Raw genomic sequence first — 19,487 nt, 5'->3', positions numbered from 1 at the left:
ATAGTTAACTGATCCTAGCCGTCAATTTCTATCAAATAAGTCTACAACAGATTCGAAACGACACCAGAAAACCCGGTGGTGGAAAGCTTTGGGAAATGTAGATCAAAAGTCACCTCCTTCCTCCCAAAGATGCTAAGATAATCAGAAACTAAATAACAAAAAAAAAACTATTGACCAATTAAGCTGAAAACTCCCGATCCATATAAATCATTGAAAGACTCATTAAATTTTAGTGTTCCGCTGGAGTTATCTTATCTCAGCCCAGAATGTTATGGGTGGGGGGTACTACATAATATCTGCACTGTTGAGGAAAAAAGGTATCAGCTAACATTCCTACTCCCGAGTGTTAACAGCGTTGCCAATGTGAATCTAGGCATCAGGCAAGAACATGGGAGGTTTGTTTCTGATGGTCTCACAACCAAAAAGACTGCCACTTATTGAATAGATGTAACAAATAGCCACTTAAATAAGAGACTGAAAGACTAGTGGCATCTGCAAAGGTCACTTCAGTAAACATTCACCTATCTTTATGAATTCCAAAAATTGTCTCACAACCAATGTTAGGAAGCAGCAATTCCTTTATAAGCGGCCCCAGTTGCATGTAATGAATTACAGTTTGATATAAAACTACATATAATGGGTACAGAACTACTTACTGGACAGCTGAACTTGTTAAATCACAAGACTTGGCCCAACTTGAAAGCCACAAAAGCCCCCTTGCAATTTTCAGAAACAAAAAAGCATCACTTGGGCAACAGCACATTTTCTGAAGGTCAATCTTACAGATGCAGATTTCCAGCAAGGAGCCTGATATACTCATTTTCAATCACTGTTCCATGAAATGAATAAGCTCAGTTCAAAAAGTTTAATTTTAATTGCCTACTATTGGATTTAATTAATACCAACTCAGATTGTAATTTCTAAACTAATTGAATTTGTATTGAGGATGATAATGAAGAATATTTCATGACTGATTTATTAGTGAAAAGTCAACTCTCACCGATGCCAGGTTGTGCACTGATGCTTGAACTTCCCTGTACTGGCAGTGGAACCAAACACATATTTCTAACCAGGAACTGATGTACATTCATCATTTGACCTCCAAAAAAGACATTTTAAAAGGGATTAATGGACATTTGACAGGTGTTTGAGACATTCAAGGAGACGTGCTGTCACACAAGAATATCATATGAGAAATATATATTGGATTTCGACTGTGGGGTCAAAATTTCATTGTTGACAACGTGCAGCTGATAAGAAACAGTGTGTTTGGACACGACATTTTTATCAATGTAAAAATGTTAATTATTTTAACTAGATCTATAATCTCAGCCATTTCAAAAGGGCATAATATAACTGAAATAACTTCTTTTGTGCTGATACGTTTCATGGTGACTAGCTATTTTGGTTTTGCGTAAGTCTAAAAGAAATTCAAATCAGTCTACAGGTACCTCATGCATATTCAGTGACTTACATTTCATGGTATTGAGTTTTGTGTTCCGAAATTAGGATTTTCTTATTTCTATTTAGCTGAGATTTTACTGTTTGTGTGTTTCCGTTTTCAGCCATTGTATGACAAAAGATAACCAGCACTCTGATTAAGAATTCAGAGTAATAAGAACCAGTGACCAACAGTCATTAACATCTTTTTCCTCTATATTAATGCATGGATTTAATGAATGCTTATAGACAGTTTTTCTGCTCATTGTTTGAAAGTACAGCCATAAATAGTTAAAAGACAAGGTACTCTCTGTTCCATGTTTTTCCTCATCCCTTCTGCAGGACTGAGAAGTCAACCTAGATCAAGTGAAAGATGCACACAAATAAAAGGCAGAGAACAACGGATCCAACTGAACTGATGCTGCTTCCAACCTCTCAGCTTTAGGTATAAAGTCCTCTGGTGTAACAAAAATTGCATCATCTAGTTTAGATTATAAGAAAATATGCAATGAAATATTTTTTTTCTGGCGACTTATTGGCCCATTTGCCCTGTTTCACCTTCTAAAGACCTGGCTGGCCCATAGGAACCATGTGAGTAATATCTCCATTCATCTTATTATGGTGTTGTGAAGCCATGCTTTATATCAAAAATGACTTTACATGTTTAATGGCCGAAAGCCACTGATTGAATTAAAAAATAATGTATAATCCCAGACCAGATCCACAAATATTTGGTATGATGCAGTTTAGGACCAGTAACTTTTTTGTTTAAAGTAGACAAAGTTCGAGATCTCAGGTACGTACTAAGGGAATAAAGCCACAAGCTTCCACAGTTTTTGGACAAATAAATAAACTTCACTCTACAAAGTCAAAAAAATGTAAACAATTTACAATATCTATCTTTATTCTAACATTCAGAATTAACATGAGGTATATGTGAATTAACAGGCAAACCGTGGTCAAACGCACCATAATTGAACAATAAATCGCAGATATAACCAAGACAGATCCTATCGATTTCTCAGCAACTCACCCAGATGTCAGTATCCACTGAAAGTTACACAATCTTGTTAAAACTCTGCCTCCTCCACAAGGGATTTCCAGTCTTCTCGTTCAAAGATCTAGTCTCTGAATTCCCCCTGAAAGTTGCTCCGGCTTGGACTGCCTCAACAGCTGCTCACTTCCCAGAGTTTCAATCTCGTCTCCCGAGACTACGTTCCCCTGGATTCCCCAGTCTGTACTCCAACCCCAACTCTCAGGCATGACTTCAGCTCCTCAGCCACGTCAAACAGAACACTACTGCTCCAAAGCACTACCTTTGCCCCTCCGGCCCTCTCAGCCCCTCCGGGGCTACCCCTGAGCCCTCACTACTCGAAGCCTATCAACCGCAGCACTTTTACTGCTTGAAGGCTCTTTCTTTGCTCCTTTCTCCAGTGGGTTCTCTTGGTGCTGGTGGTTCTTTCCGGTGGTTTCCTCCTGGTGGTTCCTTCCCTGGTCCACTACCTCTCTCTCTCTCTCTCTCTGGGACCACTCCCTGTCCCAGGACTCCTCTCATTGCAGTGTTCGACTCCTGGGTCCGGTGATCAGAATTTCACATCATTTTTCCCACATGCAGGCACCCTGGGCACTTGCCCCTGCCCCGAAGATGTCTGTGCTGAACTGCACATGTGCAGCCCACTGCCAATTCACACACAATGGGGAAACCCCTGGGCATGTCAGGATTTGTAAAGTTCCTATTTCTTGACAAGTTCTTAAGATGGTTGAACATTTGCATCACTGTACATGACAATTCCAGTCAATACCAACAGTCTAACCTCAGCAGCATTCTCTCCAGAGCAGTTCTCACTGACGACTAAGCCAACGCCTGAGGCGAGCTATGAAAAACTGTCCGGGAGTGAAGAGGAATTAGTCTCCAAACGAAACTGAGGGCATACAGAGCAGCTGTCCTTCCCACACTCTTGTATGCTTGTGAGATGTGGACTATTTAGCCCAGGCACGCAAACAAGCTACACCACCTTCACATGACCTGCAGAGACTATTCAAGATCAGATGGCAAGACAAGGTGCCTAATACGGAGATTCTCTCCTGACCAACATGCATAGCATCCACACACTGCTGAGGAGAGCTCAGATAAGTGGGCAGGACACATTGCCAGAGTGCCTAAATGAGCGCTTGCTAAAAAGTGTTCTTGAACAGTGAGTTAATTGAAGGGAAATGTTCACAATGAGGATTGAAATAAAACACTTCAAGGACACAATGAAGGTCTCACTAAAAAATTTCAACATCGCCCTTAAGACATGGGAGAATTTCACACAGTTTCGCTCAATATGGCACAGTCTCATCAGCAAAGGTGCCACCTCCTATGAAGAGGACAGACTTCCAACGATCAACAGAAAACCTGAGCTTTGTAAGTTGTGCAGTGCTGCAATCACCTCCATGGCACCAACAAAAAAAAAGTGTCCAACAGGCAACAGATCTTTTTGTGATCAGTCACCTTCAAACATATCACATCTGAAACTTAAATTAATTCTAGCTGAGGTCAAGGTCACCTTCGACTATGAAAAACATACACTACTACTAATGCTCACCTGATCAGTGTACGGGCTCATTGCTCATCCTGTGGCAGTACCATCGCAGAACTTTTCACATGGGTGGGGGCGGGTGCTGGTGAGTGAGGCTGAATTTTACAAGCCTACACCGCTGTTGGGATCCTCACCCCTTTGGCAGGTTAGAACCCAAGCCTGCCCTTCATATTGTTAAGATGCCTTTTTGTCATTGGAAAATTGTGTGATGTGCATGGCAGAATTTCTGATTTGCACTGGTTGTAGGCAAATCTCTTCAGTGGCAACAGGGACTTAAAATGTAGGGTTACGTTTCAGTTGGTACATAGTATGACTTTGCCTAAGGCAAGCAAACTCTTGCAGCATGCGTCAGTAAAGTATTGTGAAGTAGTCCTAACTGTAGCAGAAACATTTCAAAGGACTTCACAAGAGGAGTTATTCTTAGGAGTACGGTGACTGCTGTTATACAGGCAAGTATGTGACTGAACAATTAAAATTCAAAAGAGCTCTGTATTTCTTAATTACCCAGGGAAAACGCAGTTATTGGTTGTTTTGAAGTGGTGACTCCCCTGCCTCTGAATGAGAGAATTTGTGGTTCAACCCCACTCCCTTTGAAAACTTCTGAATTGAAAAATTACATTTTAGGAGCCAAGTGAGGAGCGACAGGAAGGAATGGAGGAAACTGCATGCTTGAGTGATAATGATTAGAACGTTTCCTTTGGAGAAAGAATGAATGGAGACCAGCATGCTGCAGCATTTTCGGGACTTCCTAAGTTAATGTCCCAGCATTTCAGCACAACACTGTAAACATCAAAGGGAAGTTCTTTTCAGGAATAAAAGTTATTTTCTAAACAGAGTTTCCGTCATAAACTACTATAAACATTACCAAGAAATGTCTTAAGACTCCTTTTATTATACCAGTCCTTGAATTTACTGTGGGTTACTTGGATATTAAGTTCAGTGGCTGTAGAGAGAACCTTAACACAAGCTTTCAAAGGAAGAGACAAAAATGGATTTGCTGCTATTCATTCACTGACAGCTCATCAGTGATGAATATAATTAGAATAAAAATTATGTTTAACATGACCTCACATCTTCAAGTGTCACACTTGAAAAAAAATTACAATGCAAGTTTTATGCCTTACGAGTTGTGTGGTTCCACGGTTCACTTCATGAAAACAGCAATCATCACTGACATATATTAAATGCCATGAAGTTGCTATATTTGTTTGGTAGAATTGAACTAAACCCACCATAGAAAGTTAAATCTTGGCACTTCAAGCACAAATACTCTTTAAAAAGGTATGATCATTGTTAAGTACTCCCAAATCAACTTACCTGGCACTGAAGAGTGACTACAAGTGTGGAGTGCCATTCATTCGGGTAGGTATAAATTTCTGTTGAAATTTTAAATAATTACTTTAATATTTTCACTTCCCTTGTAATCCAATCTGTCTTTCCCTGCACAGATGCAGCCTAATGTGCTGAATATTTCCAGCATTTACACATGCACATATAAATTAGGAACAGGGGTACATTCAGCCCCTCAAAGCCGTTTCCCTATTTGATAAGATTATGGTTGATCTGATTGTGGGCTCAATTCCAGTTTCTGTTTTCTGATTTTCTTTCTTTCTTTCACCCTCCTTCTGACATTGATTTCACTCGCATTAGTTTGCACACCCTTCTGCAGTTTATTTCTCAGTCCTTCAATCTGATTGTAAAGGAGCTATCTTGTTCACTCAGATCCCAAATACAGCATTTCCCCTCACTGCACTGCTTTGAGCTTACACTTTCAGCAATTTAGCAGGTAAAACTGTTTTGAGCTGATGGTACAGGAGCAAATCTAATTAATAATAATTGCCTTGCCACAGCAAAACCTAATTCAATATCAAGATAAGCCCAAAGGCCAGCGGTGGCACATTAAACTTCTGCATGGCTGTAAAAAATTACGACAATGAAAAAGGAAACTGGCTGCCCATTATACTCCCTGCCCAATTGTATATCGCCCATTTTAACCCCCAGTGAAGTTGAAAGTTCCACCCAAGGAAACATGGATTCATTTTAAGTAGGAAAAGATATAACTTCATGCAGTGGGTAGTGAACATGTGGAACTGTCTATCCAGGGAGGGAGTAGAAGTCTAGGATCTTAATAAATTGTAAGGGGTGATAAATACATTTTTGACAAACAGGTCTATTGAATGATCCAAAAGGCAAAAAGGACAAGCCCAATGATACAAACTGTTGATCCTGTATATGTTCATATGTTTCTAAAGGCACTGAGACATGTTGGTTTGGGCTCACGTAAGTATACCTGGTACCGTCAGGAGACCATTGTTATTGAAGTTTGAGTCTATCCTCTAACTTACTATGAGCAACACCACTGAAGATCCATTTTTGGCCTACAACAGGCATTAAACTGCTCATTAAATTATTCTACACTTAAAAGATCTTAAAATGGACATATGTTGTTTTACAGTCATTAGCAGCATAAGTACAAGTTAGAGTGGAAGAAAGGGAGAGACTAACCAAGATTTTTCAAAATTCTTTAATTAGAATATATTCTGAAGGATTGCAGGCAAATTGTTACACTTCTGTCCATAAAAGAAGGAAATCCACATAATTAGCAACTATTTAGTTCAGCTCAAACATTTTTTGCCAATTGGAGGGAAATAATCAAAGGAAATAATTAGAGTTAAAATAAATACTTAGAAAGACATAGACAGATAAGAAATCACCATGAACTGGGTAAGACTTACCTGGCAGATGTTTTTTTTTAGAGAATAATGGAAACTACAGACAGGGCATCTGCTACAGATGTAATTAATGTGGCCTTCCAGAAAGAGGTTCATGAAATGTCATTAAACAAATTGGTTGTGAAAAATACACCCCATGGCTTTTCTGTTAGTATCAGTATTCAAACGGTGGAGGCCAGAGTAGGGGGAAGAGGGAGGGGTTAAGAGGTTGGCTGGCATCATCTATGTCGTTGGTTGAATTTTTTTTGCTAAAAATAATTAAAATTGCATTTAAGCTGATGCAATCAATCACCCCCCCCACCTCCCTTTCTCCACCATCACTGCAATACTGGACATCAGGAGCAAAAGGTGCCCAGGTTCCCAATGCTGATATGACATTAATAAAAGGAACAAAGAACTTTGGAGCAGGAATAGGTCATTCAGCCCTTTGAGCCTCCTCCACCATTCAAAATAACAATATGTAAGATGATGCAACTCTGGAACTTAAATATTACAAACATGCGGCCGATAATAAAAATAGGTGGGCACTCAAGAAAGGTGGAAAATCCTGGCCAGTTTAACTCCAGAAGTCATTTAACTCATTTTCTATTTTTACTTAGTTCTGTTGAAGAGTCATACAGACTCGGAACGTTAACTGTGTTCCTCTCCGCAGATGCTGCCAAACTCGCTGAGTTTTTCCAGGTATTTTTATTTTTGTTTTGGATTTCCAGCATCTGCAGTTTTTTGCTTTTAACTCCAGAAGTCATCTTTCCAATATTTATTGAAAATGCTTCTGTGACAACAATCAGACACCCTAGATCATGTTAACAGTGCATAATTAATGTCAGTCTCTTTGCTCTGATTTCACACTGATTACCGATTGTGTATGTATTTTGTGTCTTTTTAAATCTAACTGCAACTGGGTATTTCTTGGAGGATGGACCACCAGTTGAAATTACCAAGTAAATTAGATAAATAGAAAACGGCTGAACAGAACATCTCTAAGAGCGGATAGTTTACATTTAGAATAATTACTCATGGTTTCCATTTACTTTGACCTTAGCCACTCTTAGTATATCTCCTGAGGATTACGACACTCATGATTTTAAAGGATGCAAATCGTACTTCCAAATTATTTTGTTACTGAACTGTCTATTGTACTTACATATACAGTAACATTTTAAGTGCAGGTTGTCATTACCTATTCTGAAAACTCAACTCAGGCAACTGCAGACTTCAGAATGACAAATGATACAGGATAATCCTTTTGCTGGAAGGAAATGCACCAGACAAATAACATTTCTGAAAGACTCCATTGCTTTGATCTAAAGGTGTAGCTCTCTAACATTCAGTCCATTAGGAACTTTTAAAAACCTCTAATTTAATATGCAAATTGAAACTCACTGTTTGACAATTTGCAGCTCATTGAAAGACCGTGGTTCAAGTTTTTACTTTAAAAATGGTCATGATCTGGACTTCTACAACTTCACCTATGTATTTCAGGGTAGCTTTAAGAGGCATTATAAACACATTGTATTCAAGTTTCTATCAATAGCTTTATCATGGGGACCAAGCAAGAAAGAATTTCGCTTTCTACCCCCCACCCCCAAAAGCCGTTATCTGTTGCGACAATGCGACTGGCACGCAAGTTCCCTGTTCTAAGGTTACACCCTGACCAATGCTCCTCAGCATATCTACTCTGTCATCTGCATTCAAGGTAGAACCTGTACTGATAGTCATTGAATGGTCACAACACAAGGAGCTATTCAGCCTGTTGAGCTCCTCGCTTGAATATTTTAGCTTGACTCAGTTCCCCACGCTTTTTCCATAACCCTGAAAATATTTTCCTTTTAGGTGCTTAACAAATTCCGTCAAAAGCCACAACTGATACTGCCTTCACCACCTTTTCACGAAGTGCATTCCAGATCATTAACACTTGCTGCATTAAGAAGTTTTTCACCTGTTGCCTTTGATTTTTTTGCCAATTACTTTATGTATTCTATCTAGACCCATCACAATATTAAATCTTCTCTCAACCTTCTCTAAGGAGGAACCCCAACTTTTCCAATCTATGCACATAACTGTAGCCCCTCAGTAAATAGCTATGCTTTCGCATTTACCTTCCCTTTTAATTCTGTTTATTTGCTAAAGTTCATAGTTTGTGTTTGTTGATATATTTGTAGTTAAGATGTCCTCACTTGCACATCCAGCACCTGCAGCTAACATAGGACAAGGATTCAGATGAGCCCTGTGCCAATCAAGGTCTGTAGTTCATGAAATCATCCTGATTCCAAGTAGATGCTGACAGCAAGAGTTCTTGCCTGATACTGGCACACATTGAAAACTGGCAGGCAGATTGCCCAAGATGGGATGACAATGGGTGATATTCAATTTTTAAAATTCTTTCATGGGTTGTTGGCATCACTGGCTAGGCCAGCTGCCAAGGAACTATCATATTTTTTCTAATATTATTCTGGGATACATTACAGCAGGCGTGTGTGTGTCTCTAATTTAATTAAACTAGAGACAATTAGATTGCAATGTTTAAATTATCAAAGAAGTGAGGTGTAAAACAGGCATTTGAAATGGAGATAAATAAGCTAGGACAAGGTCTCAGCAGAGACGGTGTGAATAGAATTTGCATTTTTAGATAAGTGGAGAAGTGTTTGATTTTCAAAGGGACATGATAAGATAAGTAAAGCAAAATGATTACATTTATTTTCCCCAAAAGTGCTGCCATAATGATAACATGAAAGTTTGTTATATTCTGGGAAAAGTAACTTCTAAAGACAAGAGGAAACAATGGGATTTACAGATCAAAAAGAGGGAAATATATTTCAAGGAGGATGGAAGGCCGTGAGAAGTGTGGCTGAGAGAGATCTTGAATGGGGAACCATGTGAAACAGATTTGGGGAAAAAGCCTCTAGCCACCCTGCAGAACTTTGCTGTTCCAGTAACCAAAGTTGTGTTAAAAGCCTTTGAATTCAACTTTCCAGTGAGTGCTTGTGGTAATATTGCTGGATGACTTTATAAATTCAAAATCTATTTAGACTGTTGCCTTAAAGGGGGTATGTAGTTGAGAGTCTGGTGAAGGAGAAATTTTGGGAACTGTTATAACTGTGTAACTGTAATCTTGTGTGTGTGTTTAAGTTTTTTCTTGTTTTGCTAATAAATGTTTTAATTTAATCTTTAAAATCTCTAAAGGTGGTAGTGGACTCATTACTTCTGACTTCAGTGCACAAGCCATCTCATAATAAATACAAGTTGCAAAATCATTGTGATAGCATGGCCAAGTTTTGCTTGTGTATTTGGTCAGCCTGGCAAATGTCACCTGCCATATCATAATAGCATTTTTATTGCCCATCCCTAATTGCCCTCGAGAAGGTAGTGGTGAGCTGCCTTCTCGAACTGCTTAGTCCATTTGGTGTAGATACACCCACAGTGCTGTTTGGGAGGGAGTTCCAGGATTTTGACCAAGTGACAGTGAAGGAACAGTGAGAGTTCCCAGTAAGGATGGTGTATGCCTTGGAGGGGAGCTTGCAAGTGGTGTTTTCATGCATCTGCTGCCCTTGTCCTTCTAGGTGGTAGAAGTCACGGGTTTAGAAGGAGCCGTGGTGAGCTGCTGCACTGCATTTTGTAGATGGTACACACTGCTGCCACTGTGCATCGGCGGTGCAGGGAGTGGATGCTGGAGGTGGTGGATGGGATGCCAATCAAGCGGGCTGCTTTGTTTTGGATGGCGTTGAGCTTCTTGAGTGTTGATGGGGCTGCACTCAGTCAGGCAAGTGGAGAGTATTCCATCACACTCCTGACTTGTCTCGTGTAGATGGTGGGCTGGCTTTGGGGAGTCAGATGGTGGGTTACTCGCCACAGAATTCCCAGCCTTTGACCTGCTCTCGTAGCCACAGTATTTATATGGCTAGCCCAGTTCAACTGCTGGTCAATGGTGACCCCCAGGATATTGATAGTGGGGGATTCAGCAATAGTAATGCCATTAAATATCAAAGGGAGATGGTTGAATTCGCTCTTCATTGGTTGATGGTCATTCGTGCCACATAAGTGCTAGGCAATGTTACTTGCTACTTATCAGCCTGGTCTGAACGTTGCCCAGAGCTTGCTGCAAATGTACACTCTGCTTCAGTATCTGAGGAGTCATGAATGGTGCTGAACATTGCACAATCAAGGAACATCTCCTCTTCTGACCTTACGATGGTAAGGTAATTGATAACGCAGCTAAAGATGGTTGGGCCTAGGACACGACCCGGAGGAACTCCTGCAGTGAAATCCTAGAACTAAGATTATTGGCCTTCAACAACCACAACCATCTTTCTTTGTGTTAGGTATGACTCCAACCAGTGGAGAGCTTTCCTCCTGATTCCCATTGACTCCAGTTTTGCTAGGGCTCCTTGATGCTGCAATCAGTCAAATGCAGCCTTCACGTCAAAGGCAATCACTCTCACCTCACCTCTCGAGTTCAGCTCTTTTGTCCATTTTTCGACTAAGGCTGTAATGAGGTCAGGAGCTGAGTGACCCTGGCGGAACCCGAACTAAGCATCAGTGAGCAGGTTGTTTTTGAATAAGTGCTGCTTGATAGCACTATTGATGACACTTTCCATCGCTTTGCTGATGGTCGAGAGTAGACTGATGGGGCTATAATTGGCCAGGTTGGATTTGTCCATTTTCTGAACAGGACATACCTGGGCAATTTTTCACATTGCCAGGTAGATGCAAATGTTGTAGCTGTACTGGAACAGTTTGGCTAAGGGCACAGCTAGTTCCGGAGCACAAGTATGCAGTACTATTACTGGAATGTTGTCAGGGCCCATAGCATAAGAATGTAAGAACATAAGAAATAGGAACAGGAGTAGATCATTCGGTGCCTCAAGCCTACTCCGCCATTCAATAAGATCATGGCTTATCTCGTGTTTCGATTTCCACATTCCCGTCTAGCCCCGATAACCTTTGATTCCCTTGCCTAACAAGAATCTATCTCCCTCTGCCTTAAAAATATTCAATGACCCCGCCTCCACCACCTTCTGAGGCAGAGAATTCCAAAGTCAGACAACCCTCTGAAAGAAAAAAATTCTCCTCATCTCTGTCCTAAAAGGGCAACTCCTAATTTTAAAACAGTGCCCCCTAGTTCTGGACTCAGCCACAAGAGGAAACATCCTTTGCAGTATCCAGTGCTTTCAGCTGTTTCTTGATATTTCATGGACTGAATTGAATTGACCAAAGACAGGCATCTGTGATGCTGGGACCTCAGGAGGCAGTGGCGGAGATGGATCACCCACTCAGCACTTCTGGCTGAAGATTGTTGCAAATGCTTCAGCCTTGCCTTTTGCACTGATGTGGTGGGCTCCCCCATCATTGAGGACGGGGATATTTGTGGAACCTTCTAATTAGTGATGTTATTCTTCCTGAGCAGCAGGGCATTAAAATCTACCAATGGCAGTAATACAGTGAGAGGAAGGAAGATTATCATTCTACAGTCTGTTAAACATACTTAACCAGGATTACTACTGAGAGTATAATTTGTTAACAGGGAACAGAGATTAATGGGAGCTTTCATGGCCATGGAAATGATGATAACAACTATTAGGATTGTCAGGCCATGCCAGTGTTAACAATTACAAAAATTGTATGAGGTGTGGGTTGATCCTTTGACTGCCTTAGCTGCTTCCTCCCAAAGTAGTGATACATCATTTTTTGTTTAAATGACCTTCATTCCGCCCCACATTAAGAACTATTTTGAAGTAGCATAGTTCCCTAATTTGTGATTGTTTTTTCTCACCAGTTTCCCCCTCTCCTCACAAAGGTTTTGGTTCCTTGAAATTTCTCACAAGACCCCCTTACAGTTGAATGTCCAAGTGGCTATTATTCATCTGAAAACCTTAAGGTTGAACAGGTTGTTGGTGGGTGATTTACCATAAATATCATTTTAAAAATGATAAATCAAACCCACCCAATTAACATATGAACCTCCTCCCAATCATTATTATAGAAACAGTTATCAATAGTATGATATCAATATTAATAGGTGATACCTCCCCAACAACAATCAGGTTCTGATGGAACCATTCCACACTAGATCTCATCGCAGCCTTGATCCAAATGTGGACCCAAGAGCTGAATGCCAGATAAGTAAGTGTAGCTGTCCTCAACATCTTAGGGTGTGCACGTCACTGGCAAGACCAGTGTTTATTGTCCATCCTTCATCACAAATTTTGATAGAACAAGTGCCTAGAGGTAACAAAGACATGGATAAGTTGAGGCAGGGGGAGAGACAAGCAATATTATGGAGGTGGCAGCAGTTGGCAGTCTTGGTGATAGAGAGGATAGCAGGTTGGAATCTCAGTTCAATGTCTTGCAGAACACAAAGGTTCTGAACAGTCTGGTTCAGTCTCAGACAATTACCAGGGAGGATAGTTGATGGCAGAAACACAGTTTGCACAGAAGACCAAAGAAAATAGCTTAATATGAGGAAATTTCTGCTCATCCAAGGCTGGATGTCAAACAAACAACATGACAAATCAAAGGCAATGGAGGGGTTGAAGGAGGCGATGAGGCAGAGCTGGGTGACGTTGGTATACATGTGGCCCTTGGCATTGCGTTTTTGGATAATGCTTTTTTCTTTATTCTGATGGGATCCAGGCATTACTGGAAAGGCCAGCATTTATTGCAAATCCCTAATTGCCCTTGAACTGAGTGGCTTGCTAGACCACTCCAGAGGGCAGTTAAGAGTCAACCACATTGCTATGGATCTGGAGTCACAAGGACAGCAGATTTCAAAGCTAGTGAAATGATCAATGATAGTTTCATGGTGACCACCATGAAACTGAGACTCTCGATTTATTAATTGAATTGAAATTCCTCTAGCTGCCATGGTGGGATTTGAACCCATGTCCCCAGAACATTAGCCTGGGCCACTGGATTACTAGTCCAGTGATAGTACCATTACGGCACCATCTCTCCTGTTAGCCGGGAGGAGTTGGTAGGTCAGAAATAGGAAGGGGCAAAGGTTAGATCCTTGAGTTACTACAGAGGTAATGGAGCAGGAAGTTAAGCAATGTGATTTTTTGACTATGACTAGATAGATAGGAATGGAACTAGGCCAGGGGCAGTCCCTCCCAGGTGGAAACAGAGGCAGAGCATTGGAGAATGCAGGACTTAATATAGATACTGCAACTTGTAATGGATTCACTCATGTTGCCTGTTACCAGCCTTGTGCTTAGTTTTTATATAATCCTCACTCAATCAGCTCCATGTTAATTATTGCACAATTGGCACCAAGTTGTTCTTTGTTCCCTATTGTCCTCATTCTGTCCATGAAAAACAGTAAGTCCATCTATTCATTTTTTAAAAAAAAGGCATATTTCTCTTGTCAGTGAAGTTATAATTCACACAAATTAAAAACACAAAGAATAATAAACATAAGTGACATAACACCAAGAGGCTGCCTCACATTCCACGGATCATTTTTCACAAAAAAGAGAACAGACAGAATACTTCCATGAGTGATGGTGAGTTCCAAGTGTTTAGTAACCAGCATGAAAGCCCATTAGAATCCACCGCTGGGATGTAGTTTGTTACAAAACACTGGCCATCATAAGCTGCCCTCTACACACTCATTTAACTGTGAAGTGGGTTCAGATAAGGAAGGATGCGGAGGTTTGCTTTTCAAAGCATGTAATGTGACAAATTCAGGTCAAGATCAAATTCGGCCTTCAGTAATGGACATGTTAAGAGATTTATTATTCCAAACATTACTGGCACTATCGGCACTCTACTACCCAATTAGTAATGATGTGCGCATTCCTCAGGAATTGAACCTTGTTTGACCAACCATCATAATCTCTCTTCCATCGTGATTACTTCCCTTGCACCCACTTGTCACTGAGGTCTCCTGTTCATTTTCAAACTTATATTTTTGAAAACCTGCAAACATTTAATCTTCTGTACGGAAATCCTATCAAACTGCTCCATCCTCGGGTTCTTATCCTTAACACTCTTATCATGTGAATGTTACTTCAATCCATGTTGAGTTAGCTGATGTGGTTTAAAAGTATTGGGGTCTTGCCAGTCAGAGAACAACTTAAAAGAGTTCAGCACAGTTAAGCTGGGTATGTCAAGTGTTAATTGGGATGGTCGCTGCTGCTAGTGAATGGCAAGACTCCATACACAGAGGCTGGACATGGATTGTCGACGTGTCTGCCCTTTCATCCACCAACCAATCTCCCTATTTCTGAAGTCCTCCACCTCTTTCATCTCACACACACAAGCGCACCTCGTCTACCATCCGTTTATGTATCTGCTTGAATTATCGTACTTGGTTTAAAAGTGTCTCAAAGTGAACCCGTTGCATTTCGTAGCTCGCTTAATTAATCCGATTCAAAATGACGGATTTATATTTATACACGAATCCAATAACTTCTCATGTGAACATTTCTATCAGTCCTCCAGATACCGTTTGGAAAGAACATGTACTTCTGTAGCTAACGCCTTGTGCAAGGAGCTGCTTCTCGTCCAAAGTTAATTTATGACCTAAACTAAAAACACCACCAGCAATTCACCTCCTGACTTAAGGAGTCCAACCCAACAACATGTGCTAGGGATTAAAATCGGCTGGCTACCTTTTTACTGCAAAATGCCCATTTGGAATAATCTTTTAGGGCCCCCTCAATCTCCTTTACACAACAAAATACTCACATCGTATTTATCTCCTTTCACACGGAGACTCTTGGTAACTCCAGGCAGGGGCTGCAGCACTAAGCAGCAGAGGAGGGCAGCCGCTAGGAAACTTTGCAGGGAAGTTCTACCGCGATCCATTGGAGATTTGTTCCCCTCCCCACACACACACACACATACACACACGTTCAGGCGGCGGTGTATTAGGATAAAGAGCAACAGCAGCTCATGGAGCCAAACTTGCAAAAAGTGTTGCAGCAGCGAGTCCAGCCACAAAAACGGTGCAGAGCAGATCCTGCTGGTGAAGTCTTGCGCTTTTCTTTCATTAGATATTCACGCCTCCCTTCCACGCACTAACTGTCTTTACCCTAATATTAACCAGATATTTTTAGATGTGTGCAAGCGTATTCTCATGCGGCGGTTTGTCCACACGCACCGGCTGACTGCCTCTCGGATTACAATTTGAAAAGGGATGAGATAAACTGCAGTATCCGAGTGCCTAGAAGCCCTCGCTCGCACCCCATCTCACCCACAGCTGTTTAAAATAAGCAGCTGACCCGTGTTAGTAAAAATCCCAATAAAGCAGCTTGGAGTATGGGAAAAATAAAACAATTTTGACAAAGTGACTGTAAACATAAATCCGAAGTAAAAATTCACAGGCATCGAATATTTATATTCCAATAGGATTAATTTCATTGTGACAAAGGAGGGGGGCGGGGTAAAAACTTTTTGGAGGAAAAACGCAGTGGGGGAGAAAAGAGGGCGGAATTGCAGGAAAACAAAGATTAAAAATTAGATCAGCGTTTGACAGTGTCAAATAAAAAACCAGATACCCCACCGATGCTGTATGCAAGTGTCACTCATCCTGTCTACAGCTCCTCCGACCTTTCCCCCCAATCAGATGGTGCATCTGTCCTAATGGACCGACAAGGATTAATTGTAAAGAACAGTTTGTTAATTAAGTCAAGTGAATTCATGGGCCAGTTGTCTATATCAATGGCTTGGAATGGAGGCACCAAATGTATGGTTGCTAAATTTGCTGATGACACAAAGATTGGTAAGAAAGTAAGTTGTCAAGCGGAGGTAAAGAGATATACAAAGGGATATAGACAGGTTAGGTGAGTGAGCAAAAATACGGAAGGCAAAGCAGATCAAGAGAATGTTGGACATGCAGATGAACCCAGTTGAAGGCATTGCTTCACAGTGGGATTATGAAAATAACAAGTGGAAGAAATGAATATACACTGGAATTCTTAACAGTTACTCATTTAACATTTCAAATATGAGCCCATGTGTGTTCAGGAGTTTAACCTAACCAAGAGTTAATCTGTAAATTCGATAATAAACTTGACTGGTTTACGTGAAAAAAAAATTTGGTAGATGGAGGGTAATGTGGGAAAATATGAACTTGCCCACTTTGGCAGGAAGAATATGTTATGAACATTTTATAATTTTCACAATATTATTGTGAAGGTATGTTGATAGTGGGGTTTGGATAGTTTCTCTATGTGGATGTGTTGGGGGGAGGGAGATTTAATTGAATTGGATGCAACTGGTCTGGAGCTTTTGCCTTATCAAGAGGGAAGCTGGGTTTGAAATGCTAAATGTGTAAACATGGCTGAAGCTTTAGAAGGTGAGGTTTAAGGAACATTTAGATAAACCAGAGCAGTTGACTTTCAAAGAGATGGTAAGATGTTACACTTAGCCATAAGAAGCTAAGCCAAACAGTGTGTTTGTTTTTCCCAAAGGTTGCTGATAATGAGTACTATGAAAGATTTATGTTATGAGAAAAGTTGCAAAGACATATTGGAACAATGGAATTTACATCTTAAAAAGGGAGAAACATGTATAAAAGAGATGAAGTTATGTGTAAGGGAGAAGGCATTCTAAGATCTAACACATGTGTGAAAAGCCTCCAGCCTCTGCATCAAGTTGCTGTCTACAGGAAGCGAAGTTAAGAAAACTCACTTTGAATATCCCTGTCCAGGATAATGTGTGCTTTGTCTGGGTCTGTTGAAATCTATTTTGTTTTGCTGTTGCTTTAACAGAGGTGTTAGATTAATTAGGGGATTTAGGAGTTATTATAGTAGTAATTTGTGGATTTATGTATGTGCTTAAAATCTTTTCTTCTATTAATAAATGTTTAATTTTTTTGTTAAAAAAAACCTCTAAGACTCAGTGGACTTATTACTGCTGAATTCAAGGCACGCATCTTGAAATAAAATACAAATTGCAAAACAGTTGTGGCAGCTGTTTCAAGTTTCCCTCTGGGATTTGAGCAGCTTGGCATTTACCACCTACTGCCATAACAAATACAAAAGCAGTATATTACTTAAATGGAAAGAGACTGTAAAACTCAATAGCACAGACGGACCTGCCTATCCTGGTACATGAATCACAAAAAGTTAATATGCAGGCAAATTAGAAAGGCAAATGAAATGTTGGTGTTTATTGCAAGGAGAATCAAATACAAAAATAGGAAGTGTTGCTACAACTGTACAGGGCATTGGTGAAACCGCACCAACTTTGGTCTACTTGCATAAGAAAAGATATAGTTGCATTAGGAACACTTCAGAGAAGGTTCACTTGACTCATTCCTGGGATGAAGGGGTTAATTTGAGGAACGGTTGAGCAGATTGGGCCTATATCAATTAGAGTTTAGAAGAATGAGAGGTGATTTTATTGAAACACATAAGGTCCTGAGGGGGCCTGATAGGGTGGATGATTAAAGAATGTTTCTCTTTGTGGGGGAGTCTTGAACTAGGGAACACAGTCTAAAAAAAATTAGGAGTCTTCCATTTAAGACTGCGATGAGGATTTTTTTCTCTCTGAGGCAATGACCATCTCCAACAAAAGAGAGAATCTACCCTTGACATGCAATGGCATTACTATTGCTGAATCCCCAACTATCAGCAGCCTGGGGGTTACCATTGACCAGAAACTGAACTGGACTAGCCATATAAATACTGTGGCTACAAGAGCAGGTCAGAGGCTTGGAATTCTGGGGAGAATTGCTCACCACCTGACTCCCCAAAGCACAACGCACAAGTCAGGAGTGCGTGATGAGACAAAAACTTACCTAAAGTTTAAAGTAGAGTCGGAGTTCGGAAACTTCAGTTCCCAGCAGGCTCGGGACTTCTGCACATGCACTGGCTGGGAAAGGGCCACAAATATACAGTTTGCTCATTTTTACGTTTTTCAGCTGGGAACTGGCCCTGCGCACATGCACAGAGGAAAAAAGAATAAGAAAAGTGAAACAGTGCGAAACTGCAGGCAGATGGCCTGCGGAGCAGGTGTCCCAAGGAGCAGGACACTGGGAGGGGGACATGGAGAAGGTCCCAAACAAAGAAGATGATTGCAAACCAGGGAGTGGGGCAGATACAGCTCCCAGAAGAAGGTCCCAGGTAAGGGATAAGGACAGAGTTCAGAAACAGATCCTGTTAAGTAAAAAAAAGGAGCAGAACAATAGGTCCCAAATTAAAGAGAGCTGCCGGGAACAGGCTTGAAGCAAAATGGGCTTGAAAGAAGCCCTGATGATCCAAGAGGGCAGTCAAAGGTTGGTGACTCCATGCTTTGGGCTATAAGGGCAAAGGTTGTCCTCTGGAGCAGTGCTGTTCTGCTTGGCACGGCCGAAGATCTGAATGTGTGCTTGGAAGATGAAGCTTGAGTGTACGTGGAGATCCAGAGGAAAGGAATCTCTAATGGTGAGACTGAACCCCTGGAGGTGGATCCTGGTTGAAGCCATCTGACTGGGAGCGACGTTTGAGAGAATTCCAAAGTGCGTAATTCAAATGTAGAGACTGGAAACTCTCGTGAGAAAGACAGAGTTTCAGTAAGACCAGTTGGCTCATGATGTGACAAGCGCTGTTGAGAAATCCATAGAAACTGCTTTGGTTGCATTTGGAGTATTGAGCATGGTGTGTCTGACCACAGTTTTCCAGTTGGTTCACATGTACCGCATACTTATCCTGAATCTTAGAGTATAGGACAGATATGGTAAATTGTGTTATCTTTCCAAATTTATGTGTCTGTAAAGATAGAGCTGGGTTGAAGGAAGAGTGAATATTTG

General features: G+C 40.9%; 1 protein-coding gene across 3 annotated transcripts in view; it reads right to left on the bottom strand.

Moving 5' to 3' along the window:
• The window catches only part of wfdc1 (WAP four-disulfide core domain 1), a 47,845-nt gene extending 31,907 nt beyond the window's left edge, over positions 1 to 15,938 (bottom strand). For all 3 annotated transcript variants that reach the window (XM_078544574.1, XM_078544573.1, XM_078544572.1), the window contains exon 1: positions 15,440 to 15,938. In XM_078544574.1, the coding sequence (XP_078400700.1) occupies positions 15,440 to 15,559 (120 nt within the window). In that variant the 5' untranslated portion in view covers positions 15,560 to 15,938. The remainder of the gene's footprint in view (positions 1 to 15,439) is intronic.
• Between the last annotated feature and the right edge of the window lie 3,549 nt (positions 15,939 to 19,487).

This window comes from Cetorhinus maximus, chromosome 6, assembly GCF_964194155.1.
Source record: "Cetorhinus maximus chromosome 6, sCetMax3.hap1.1, whole genome shotgun sequence".
Lineage (NCBI taxonomy): Eukaryota > Metazoa > Chordata > Chondrichthyes > Lamniformes > Cetorhinidae > Cetorhinus > Cetorhinus maximus.
Note: the sequence above shows the minus strand (reverse complement) of the source record. Positions and strands in the feature narration are given on the sequence as shown.